At 33.0% G+C, this 10,781-nt stretch overlaps 3 protein-coding genes across 3 annotated transcripts; 2 read left to right on the top strand and 1 right to left on the bottom strand.

Annotated features, from left to right (window-relative positions):
* Positions 1-78: 78 nt before the first annotated feature.
* On the bottom strand, positions 79-1,611 carry LOC106649034 (protein phosphatase 1 regulatory subunit 42-like). Its single transcript, XM_014366302.2, has 6 exons — positions 1,406-1,611; positions 1,006-1,311; positions 707-941; positions 521-640; positions 281-427; positions 79-212 (listed from the first exon to the last, which is right to left on the bottom strand). Exons 1-6 carry the CDS (start codon positions 1,544-1,546, stop codon positions 79-81), a joined length of 1,083 nt encoding a protein of 360 aa, XP_014221788.1. The 5' UTR covers positions 1,547-1,611.
* A 231-nt stretch (positions 1,612-1,842) lies between these two features.
* LOC106649190 (integrator complex subunit 8) lies at positions 1,843-5,946 on the top strand. The gene is made up of 11 exons (XM_014366476.2): positions 1,843-2,037; positions 2,112-2,526; positions 2,595-2,835; positions 2,927-3,163; positions 3,232-3,477; positions 3,545-3,803; positions 3,867-4,316; positions 4,427-4,910; positions 4,991-5,109; positions 5,180-5,526; positions 5,596-5,946. The coding sequence occupies exons 1-11, from the start codon at positions 1,920-1,922 to the stop codon at positions 5,719-5,721; spliced, it is 3,042 nt and encodes a 1,013-aa protein (XP_014221962.1). The 5' UTR covers positions 1,843-1,919; the 3' UTR covers positions 5,722-5,946.
* A 167-nt stretch (positions 5,947-6,113) lies between these two features.
* On the top strand, positions 6,114-10,465 carry LOC106649181 (importin subunit alpha-7). The gene is made up of 8 exons (XM_014366465.2): positions 6,114-6,615; positions 7,672-7,881; positions 7,948-8,142; positions 8,218-8,438; positions 8,527-8,790; positions 8,867-9,071; positions 9,153-9,459; positions 10,104-10,465. Exons 2-8 carry the CDS (start codon positions 7,672-7,674, stop codon positions 10,301-10,303), a joined length of 1,602 nt encoding a protein of 533 aa, XP_014221951.1. The 5' UTR covers positions 6,114-6,615; the 3' UTR covers positions 10,304-10,465.
* The last annotated feature ends 316 nt before the right edge of the window (positions 10,466-10,781 follow it).

The following is a 10,781-nucleotide window of genomic DNA, read 5'->3' as shown; positions in this document are numbered from 1 at the left end:
ATTTTTCTTAGGAATATAATTTATTTAAAAAAATATTTTTCTGATATATTTGTTTACATAAAAGCAAAATTAGAGCTATTAGAAGGGTGGTGGTGGAAATGAAAAATTAGGGTTTTCAATTCGTACTACTTTCTTCTTTCGTGGATTTTCCTTATTTTTCCAAAACGGGCGTGGTATAATATGATTATTTTTCACTCCTTGTACCGAAGATGCTGGTAAACGGTAATAAAAAATGACGATAACTTCATTACGTTATTGCATACAATATAAAGTAAATTACCTGACTTCCACGACGGAAATACTTCAACCTTATTGTCGTCCATATCATCGCCTAGATCCAAAACTGGAAATAACATGTGAGCATTAAGTTTGTTCATCATGGCCCGTGACACTATATCTTTCATAGCGGGAGGCAAATTTAATGAACCTGTGAAAAAAAATATTCAAAGAGAAACTAGTAACGTTGATGGTGTATCACCTAGATTATAATAAATATTATCAGCTGATAATATATACTAACTCGTTACTTCCTCGCTTAACTTTGACTCGATTTTTCTTTCGGAATGGTGCAACTTTTCTATTTTAAAATTTTGCAAAAATACTCTCGAACTTTCAGTTACGTATTTCATATCAATCATCACTAAAAGAATAAATTGTGTTTTTACGAATGCTTGAAAATTGGATTATGTTTGTTTTTATCACCTACCGAGAGAATCGCTGTTTGCAATCAAATTTTCATAGTAGTTGTGAACTTTTGTCACTGGATTACCTTGGACAAACAAATTTTTCAAACTTATTAATGTGCTCACGGTCTCGGTTAAATTTTCAATATCGCTGATGCAATTTTCCTTGGCTTCGAGCGTAATTAGTCTGGTAAAATTTTTTATCTCGTTCAAAGACGTGAGCTTGTTATTCGATACGTTCAAATGAGTCAAGCAACCCTTGAAATAATTTCATTTTTAAACAATTCCATATTTTTCTATGTATTATAATAGTACAACTTACGGATAAACTTCTCGCTGTTCTGAGCTCAAAGCATAATCGTTCCCCAGACGCTAAACGTTGCTTTTCTATGTGTAATTCTGATAAATTCGTCAACTTCTCTAGTCCTTCCACGACGCTGATATTATTATAGCCTAAGTAAAGTTTTTTCAAATTCACCAGACTCTCTAGATTTTCGATTTTATTTAGTTCGTTGTGTTGCAAATAGAGATGCGTTAAATTCGTAGCAAATTCTAAATTTTCAATTTTTTCGATTGAATTTTTCTGCAGGTAGATTATTTTTAAATTTTTACATTCGCTAAAGTCTCCCTAAAACCATTAATGGGTCATTAGTGATTCATTAGTCTCCTTGAAGTCATTCATGCTATTTAGTGATATCATTTGTAGATTTTCACATACTCACAAGTTCATCGATTGATTGTTCGTTCATGAAAAGATGTGTTAATTTTTTCAAGCAATCCTTGTCTAATTCTTTCGTTAATGATTTTTGGGCCAACTTTTGTAGACACTTTTTTTCAACTAGCGGTGCCGTTAATTTAACCATGATGTTGTACGATTAATATTTTATGATGCGGCCGATTGGTATTGATCAAACTTTTCCAAATTTGTATTTTGTCAGTGTCACGCGTAATGTATTTATTTACAACGTTGAACTGCGAAACAATTTCTTCAATGCATTTTAATAATCAAAACATTTTTTATTTTATTATTTTAATGTATGAGTGATAACTAATAATCAATGAATAAAAGAGCCGACACATTCTCGCTGTTTGACACGAGATCTCATTTTGTGCAAATGCCGCGTTTGCACGGCGTTAATAATATTGTCGTCTGCTCAGTTTTACTGCCGGTTTCGAACGACGTGTGTTTAACTTGTGCTGTCAAGCTATTCTTTAATCAAACAATATTTATTCAGGATGGATGTGGATTTGTTGAGGCCCGGGACGGTGCCCATATCACCCGATACGTTGCTGTGGTTTGAATTTCTACTGAATCCATCGTTATTAAAAACTCACATTACCAAAGCATCTCCAGGTTTATTGATACTTTCATAACCTTAACGATTTTTAACAAAATTCAGAGTTACATTGTTATTTTAAAATTAACAGATCCTTCACCGACTGAGCTTATGATCAAATTTATGTCAATCGCTGCTGAGCAAAAATCAGAAGCTAAACCAGCTGATAATAATGATACCAATGATGACCATACTCTAATGCCTTCCAGTAAATGGACTTGCAAGCAATTGGCTCTGAAAATCTTGTCCTTGAAAATAGCTGCCTATTTGAAATGGGATTGGGAATATTTACAGAAAAAAATACCTTTAGTGCAGCAAATAAATCTAATTCAAGATTTATATTATATTACTCTAAATCTTACTGTTCAAGTGCCTAATGTTCCAGAAATTCCTCTGAACAATATTACAGACACTGGTCTGTTTACAGTGGTGATCTACCATAGATGGGTTTTAAGGGCAATAGTTTATAAAGCTCTAAGCAGATATTTAAATAAGCCAGTAACCATGTAAGTCCAAATTAACGAGATGTTGTAAGATTGATGCTTTTTCAATTAAAATCATGAATTACTTACAGTACTCCACCAAATCAGGAGGCTCATTTTGCAATGCTGGCACAAAATGAAGAAATTGTTAAGAAATTAGAAGCGCATGTTGAAACTAGTATCAATACTTTAAATGCAGTATTGCAGCTAACAAATTTGAGTCCAAAAGTAATGAGTTTTGACACGTTTGAAATGTTAACAGAACATAGTTCAGAAATCAAACAGAATTGGGATAATGTTATTACAATTACTGAGGAAGAATTCAAATGTCAGGTAATAGTTTATGTATTTCATGGCAATGGTTTGATTTTTTTTTAAATTTGCTAAAAAGATTACAATGATAATATTTTTTCAACTTCTCCAGATAAATTATGATTTAGGAGTTTATTGGATACTAAAAGAAAGATACCCTGAAGCTCAAAAACATTTTTTGTCAGCTAAAAATTTGTATGACAATCTTGATAAATCTAAAGAAATGTGTTATTGTCATATAGACAAGGATACTCTAGAAGGATTTTGTATCGCTTGTGATATACAAGTAGAAGGCAAAAAACCTAATTTATTACATCGTTTACTTATGTCTATAAAAGATGGATATTCGGTTGGTTTTATTGACGTATTTTATAAATTTTCATATGCAGTTTAATGCTGAGATTTAATATTTTCTAGAACCTCATTAAAATTTTACAAGAAGATAATATAATGGAAGAAATACCAATAGTGGAAAGGGATAATTTAGAATTGGATGTTAAAGGTAGCATGGAAAATGGAAAAATCACTGTGAATCAAGAATTTTTATTACAGATTCAGTGTTTGAATATGGTTAGAAGAATATTAGCTGGAGAACCAATACTTGGTGACACTGCAAATGATATCAAAATGGCAGGACCTAAAGGCTTGGAAACACTCTTCTGGGTAAAATTTTTTGATTATCTTTGTTCAAAATGTGTTAACTTAATATAATTTTTTATCAATCTTTTAGGCATATGATGGCATCATAGATAAATTGACAGAAACTACTAGAACTAGAGTCAATCAACATTTCATTTATCTTATTATCATATCAGAAATTAAAGGTCTTGCTTCTGAAATTTTAAAAAGACCTAAATATTCAAAATTATTTAATGACGAAGAACTTGAAGAAATAAAAAAAGAAGCAATCCCTGAAGAATTGGAAATTCCAAAACTATTATTAACTGGAAAATGGGATGATAGCTGGTCTGCTAATGTCAAATTAAAAGGTATTAAATTATTTATTTATATAAATTATATAAAATTAAAATAACAAATTCAATTTTTTACAGCTAAACCTCAGAGGGTTTTGTTCAGTTTAGAGAGCCAATTAATATCTTCTTATGATCCACAAGAAATTCGAGATTTAATAGTAGAAATAGGTAGACACAAAAGAGGGCCAAATATAGAACCAATGTGGCGCATAAATAATCATTGGGAAATACCCATTCCTCTGCAAAGTGTAATTTGTTCGCTATCAGATGGATTTTTAAAAGACTATGCTTATATTTTGCTGGCAAAAAGTAGAGAATTAGCTGGAGTCAAAGATTTCTCTGGATCAATAAATTTAATAAATATCATTGAAAATGAAATTCAAAAACATTTTAAATCTCTGAATGATAATAGGCATTATCTGGGACAAGGAGCCAGTCAAGCTTCGAAGTTACTGAAACTACTTAACTGGGAAAAATTGTTAATTGATATATATCATTGTTTATACTATTGGCCTGCAAAAGGAATTTGTATGTATTTTTAATCATTTTTTTTCATTAAGGCTTGCAATAAATGCCTTGCACATTCTACTATTTATTGAAAAAAAATGTCAAATTTTAACACAAAAATTTGTCCTTAGGTGACACTCAGAGTTTGACAGTTCAGTGTAAACAGTGTTTAGAAAGTCGACAAGCTACCGATCATGTAATTCCTAGGATGGAGATTATTGACAATTGTACAGTTTTTCTCTTAAATATGAGTGAGTGGGACTATTTAATGGGATTAGAAAAACAGTGGAGCTGTTTTGAATTGGCTTCTGCTTTGAGTACTATAGCTAAGTTTAAAGGGCAGAAATTTCCAAAAGAAGCATGGGATATTATTTTAGCCTCAATCTCAACTAAACCAAGTAGAGATCAAGCCCAAAAACGTAATAGTTCTAACAATGGAGCAAATTCATCATCTAGGGATTCAATGGTTTCTTTTACTCTGCTTCGACTTAGAGAAGCTACAGTATTGAATGTTACTATATCTTTACTTGCCAGAATGCATAATATTTTACGTGATGAGTCCAGTTTAGACTTGTATGCTCCGTTCATTACTCATTGGCCTGCTAGTATTCCAAAGTACGATCTGTTTAATTCATTTTAAACCTTATGTTTTTGTATAATTTCATCATCTAATGAATTATTTGATTAAATTACAGTGCAAAACAATACAACACAAGAACAGTTGGCGAGCATTTATTTCAACTGCTTACACAAGGTTTAAGATATTATCCTCACAACGTGCCTTGGTTAAGATTATTGGGAGACTTAAATTTTGGTAAAAACTTGATAATAATCCCAACAAAACTTAATTATTTATAATAAATTACATATTAATCCATTTACAGTTCTAGGTTACTATGAAAGCTCCATGAAAAATTATTTGTTAGCTATTATAGTAGCTACTGATTATTTTTCTGTACCATCTAGAGGTCAAATTGATGATTGCGTGTACAGGCGAATGATAAAATGTTGTGCTCATTTGCAATGTTTTACGCAGTCAGTTGTGCTCTGTCAATTTTTGGAAGAAGTTGATTATACTTTAGCTTTTAAATTGGCAGGCACTGAACAGAAAACTTCTGTTCCTAATGACGCAATGGACGCTTACTACGAGTGTATATGGGATACAACTATATTAGAGTACTTGATTAATTTACATTCCAAACGAGGAGAGCATCATCGAAAACAACTTGCAGTAATTATAATTTTTTAATTGATTTTAACTTTATTTTTTAAATTTACATAAAAATAAATTATTTTCCAGATAAAAGTTATTGGTCTACTCGAGTTAAACTCAAACAATAATGATGAAATACAAAAAGAAGCTGCTAATATTCGCAAAACTAAATTCTTGCGAGCTTTATCAAAACAGTATCTCTTCCAAACTTAAATTATGTTAACTTTTTGATGTAAAAATTTGATATGATCAATCAAAAAATTAAAAGACAATTCAAATTAAAATTTTTGAAGACTAGAAAATGTACATATTAACTTTAACGATTTTTGTAGTATTACTAAGATTTAATATTTCTATGTTTTGGAACGACTCTACAAAGTCATTATATTGTTTAAATAATCATATTTGCAAAATAATAAACGTCTTAAATAAATCCAACTTCGCTGTGTGATCACTTTTTTGAAGATCACATTGATTCAAACTGAAAGTCGACATTTCCAGAGGTTGAATGATAGCCCACAAGATAGCGCTGACCATTGTGGGAGCGTAATCTTGACTAATAGGTGCTCACTGCTCACTGCTCTTCCGTATCCGTTGAGGAGTGCGATGTTGTGCGCAATGCGTAACACATACACTCTTACACACGCGCACTGACACACAAGTGCAAGGCGGACTTTGACGGCCGCAGTGAGTTGGGACTTGGGATTTGTGAAAGGTACACAGTACACACTCGCATAGCTGTTACGAAAACAAGCGCTGGTGCTAGCACGCGGCGGTCCATAACTAACTATAAAGTGCAATCGAAAGTGCCATCGTAGGACGGTCCACGAGGTGCAGTGACGGTGGTAGTGGTTATCTACGAATTTTTGTATTCAACAAGAGTCAGTTCTTCGCAGCGGCTGAAAATAACCAAAAAAGGGGCGCAGTAGCAAAATCGTGCGCGGAGCACGGCACAGCAACGTGATCGTAAAAAAGAGTTGTACGGCAGAGAGCGCGCGCCCTTATCAAGCATTCACATGCTCACGTGAATTCGATACTTTTTTACAAGTTCGAATAAATATTATTTAGTTTTCATCATTCCGTTCGATCAAAGATTTCTTAGCTAACGTGAGTATTACATCTATACTTTTATTAGTGTTCTCGCCAAACATATACATGTAATATTATAAATATATATGCAACGAGTGGATGTGTATGTGTGCTGCGGATTGGCAGTGTGACTCGTCACTCGAGTCCGTGCACTAGTGTGCAATATTTGAGACGTTTGCTCACGTACACATGCAGAATTATATATATAACACGCGCAGTCCCTATTAAGAATATCTATATTTATCGTGTACGTATTGTACAACGCGCGCAGTCCGTATACATGTGTTGTAGCAGCGCGATTCGGCAGGCTATTGTAGCAAGTATTTATCATCGCGCTGCCGTGTAGTTCGTTCGCGAGCTCTGCATTTTGCGATTTTTCGGACGCGCGTCGTGCTCGCGTACACATAACTTGCTTCATTTCGCTCATCCATTTCGTTTATTCGCCTATATTCTTCTTCGTCTCCCTCCTTCTCGGCTCATTCTCGCTGTCGCTTACAACGCGCTAGGTATATACATATATGCAACAACACACGCATTTTGCTGCACGCACACATCGCTCCTATCTTGCTAAAGGTACACGACTGATCTCATCATGTGTCACAAATACATATGCGATGTTGTGCTAGCGAACATGCCATGTATGTGAACGCACATAGCAGCCTGATTGTACCAATATACAGATCCTATGTTTTCTATTATTCTTTAATCTGGGCTATTCTGTGGGCAAGAGCTTTTGACATTTTGCTCACCGTAACTCGGCGTTAAGCTCAATGCAAGTTTTTATTTTTTGACCCAATGGTATTATATTAATTAATGATGCCTCAATTTACCTTTACCGTTTATTACGTCTAGTTCGTAATTACACTATATTCTTATTCATTTGCAATTGTCTATTCCTGTGCAGGTATTTATGTGCTAGTATGAAAAATAATGAGGAGCTTATACATATATTATACTTGCTTTTGGCTCGAGGTTTCGTTATTGCGAAACTACCCTAGATCGTATGCAGACGCGTATATTTTAGAAAAGCTCGACCAACTCCTAATAATTTTATGTCCTTTTATTTTTATTTAGATGTCGACTGGACCAGCACATAAACATCGTTACAAAAACGTCGGACTAGATTCTCAAGAACTTCGAAGGCGTAGAGAGGAAGAAGGTGTACAATTGAGAAAACAAAAACGTGAACAACAGCTATCTAAGCGGCGCAATGTTCCCAACGTGCTTGCAGAAGATGATGGCTTACCTGTCAATGAGGAATATGCGATACCTTCAGCAATTATAGTAAATATCTCAATTAATTCTTCATTTGACTCATGACTTATTATTAAAAAATTGAATTTTTTACAGCTATCGCTCAGTATAACACCTGACATGGTTGAAGCGCTGTACAGTCCAAATGTAGAAGAACAACTTGCTGCAACTCAAAAATTCAGAAAACTATTATCCAGAGAACCAAATCCTCCTATAAATGAAGTCATAGAAACAGGCATTGTACCCAGATTTGTTCAATTTCTTCAGTATGAAGACAATCATTTACTACAAGTAAGTTTTAAACTTTGATAACGAAATGAATAAATTTTAAATAATTTTGTTACAAAAAATAAAATTATATTACAGTTTGAGGCAGCTTGGGCATTGACAAATATTGCCAGTGGAACGTCAAATCAAACTCGCATAGTTATTGATGCTGGAGCTGTACCTATGTTCATACAACTTTTATCTTCACCTCATGAAGATGTTCAAGAACAAGCTGTTTGGGCTTTGGGTAATATTGCTGGTGACAGTCCAGAATGCAGAGATCATGTTTTATCTGCTGGTATTTTGCCTCCTCTATTAAAGTATGTATTCTTTATAAAAATATATTTACTATAAAAATATCATATGAATCAAAATTCAAGAGTTAATTGAAATTATTTTATTTCGTAGCTTATTATCAAAAATGCCTCGATTAACTATGACGCGAAATGCAGTTTGGGCACTATCTAATTTGTGTAGAGGAAAAAATCCTGCACCAGATTTTCAAAAAATTTCACCTAGTTTGCCTGTTCTTGCTTACCTTCTTAATCGTAATGATTCAGATGTATTGGCAGATGCTTGTTGGGCTTTATCTTATATCAGTGATGGTCCAAATGAAAAAATTCAAGCTGTTATAGATTCTGGAGTGTGTCGCAAACTTGTAGAACTTTTACTGTAAGTTGATTTTCTTTGTTTCCAAATTTTATGACTCATTAAATTTAATACTCATTTCCATAATAATATTTTTTAGGCATGAAGAACATAACGTTATAAGTGCAGCATTGCGAGCTGTAGGTAACATTGTTACTGGAGATGATATACAAACACAAATAATTTTGAACGCTGATGCTTTGCCTCGTTTATTAATTCTACTCGGAAAATCACGTGAAAGTATCCGAAAAGAAGCTTGCTGGACAATTTCAAATATAACAGCAGGAAATCCCAATCAAATTCAGGTAATAAAAACTACCAATATATATATATATATATCATAAATGTTTGAAATTTTCTATTCAATAATTTCTTATTATTTTTAGGCTGTTATTGATGCTGGAATTTTCCCAGTGCTAATTGACATTTTGGGTAAAGCTGAATTTAAAACTCGCAAGGAAGCAGCTTGGGCTATCACAAATGCTACCAGCGGAGGAACTTCTGAACAAGTTGCATATTTAGTGCAGGAAAATTGTATTCCACCACTGTGTGATTTATTGACTGTAATGGATCCTAAGATCATTACAGTAGCTTTGAATGGTTTAGAAAATATCTTGAGAACAGGAGAAGCAGACGCGCAGCAAGTTGAGGGTCGTATAAATCCTTACCCTGTCATGATAGAGGCGTGTTTTGGTATGTATACATTTTTACTATACAGTTGAAAATTTACTAGCGGAGTATGCCTTCCTATGACATGAATAGCACATTGCAGCATCTTGGTGTGCAAGTCATTTGCCTTTTACTGCATCATTATTACGAGTAACTTATAATTATTACAATAATATTAAAAGAAGGCATATCGTGTACTCATTTTTTATTATAGTATAAGAGTAAATGAATTAATCAATGAATCAGTAAACAACCATTTTGGAAAATATGATATAAAAAAAAATTAAAAATATATTTTTATGGATGTTATTCAATTCAACGAACAAGAAAAAATTCACTGGTCAAAAGCAGTCAATCATTGGTCAATCATTATATTTTGCACCTAGTGTAAAATATAGTAGTGGGGTAAAATAGGTAGTGAAAAACTGGAAGTCTCAGAGCACGTGTAATTTATCAATCTAGGCTTCGTCTCGGCTGATAATCACGTGTTCTGAGACTTTCTCTTTTTCGCTACATAGGTACAAATAAAATTTTTTGTGAATCCCCCAGCCTAAAGTGACATTTTGGTTTTGCTCAGCGGGTGTAAAATGTTACTTTATGCTGGGTTAGCACAAAAAAGTATTTATATATTTTGAGACTAACTTTCAATTACTCTTGAACATTTACAGGTCTGGATAAAATCGAATTTTTGCAATCTCATCAAAATTTAGAAATTTATAAAAAAGCATTTGAAATCATTGACCACTATTTCGGTGCCGATGAAGAAGATTCGAGAATCGCTCCTTCAGTAGATACTCAAGGTCAACAGTTCCAGTTTCAAGCAGCTGATTCTACATCACAACTACCAGTTCAAAGTTTTCAATTTTAATTAATCAATCAAAATCAAAACGTATGTTAGAAATGCATCATTTTTTTAATCGAATGAGCTATTGTCTATTTTAGAGAAAAATTTGATCTCTAAAATTCAATGTATTGTAACAGATAATGACCTTGGAATTTCTTCCAAACATTTGAACTTTCATTATAATAATTAGTACTTGTTTTTATTTTAAATGATGATTAATAATTTTGAGAAACCACTGTATAGTTAAAAAAAATTTTTGTTTTTAACATTGTTACAATATTGCGCCTCCTTACCAAGATTTTAATCAAAGTTCTCACATGTGAGCTCATTCATGCTAACTTTTTTTTTGCTTAAGAATTACTTAGTTCGTTATTTTAAGAAAAAGTTATGCAATCATTTTGTCAGCTTATAAAAATCTGAAATGATGTACTAAATTATGTATCAGTACGGTACTCTCGGACACGGACATTACCTCGTTCGACATTGACTGAAACAGATTTAA

This window comes from Trichogramma pretiosum, unplaced genomic scaffold (genome assembly GCF_000599845.2).
Source record: "Trichogramma pretiosum strain Unisexual culture from Peru unplaced genomic scaffold, Tpre_2.0 scaffold110, whole genome shotgun sequence".
Taxonomy (NCBI): Eukaryota; Metazoa; Arthropoda; class Insecta; order Hymenoptera; family Trichogrammatidae; genus Trichogramma; species Trichogramma pretiosum.
The sequence above is the reverse complement of the archived record's forward strand: the minus strand, read 5'-3'. Positions and strand labels throughout refer to the sequence as shown.

Bases quoted from the DNA above. Each gene is read 5' to 3' on its own strand.
- LOC106649034 (XM_014366302.2), bottom strand. From the start codon at position 1,546: ATGGTTAAATTAACGGCACCGCTAGTTGAAAAAAAGTGTCTACAAAAG. The intron at 1,312-1,405 runs GTGAGTATGTGA...TAATGGTTTTAG, and splicing joins AACAATCAATCGATGAACTT to GGAGACTTTAGCGAATGTAA. The intron at 428-520 runs GTTAGTATATAT...TTTTTTTCACAG, and splicing joins GTTAAGCGAGGAAGTAACGA to GTTCATTAAATTTGCCTCCC.
- LOC106649190 (XM_014366476.2), top strand. From the start codon at position 1,920: ATGGATGTGGATTTGTTGAGGCCCGGGACGGTGCCCATATCACCCGAT. The intron at 2,038-2,111 runs GTTTATTGATAC...TAAAATTAACAG, and splicing joins CATTACCAAAGCATCTCCAG to ATCCTTCACCGACTGAGCTT. The intron at 5,110-5,179 runs GTAAAAACTTGA...ATCCATTTACAG, and splicing joins ATTGGGAGACTTAAATTTTG to TTCTAGGTTACTATGAAAGC.
- LOC106649181 (XM_014366465.2), top strand. From the start codon at position 7,672: ATGTCGACTGGACCAGCACATAAACATCGTTACAAAAACGTCGGACTA. The intron at 8,791-8,866 runs GTAAGTTGATTT...AATATTTTTTAG, and splicing joins AAACTTGTAGAACTTTTACT to GCATGAAGAACATAACGTTA. The intron at 9,460-10,103 runs GTATGTATACAT...GAACATTTACAG, and splicing joins CATGATAGAGGCGTGTTTTG to GTCTGGATAAAATCGAATTT.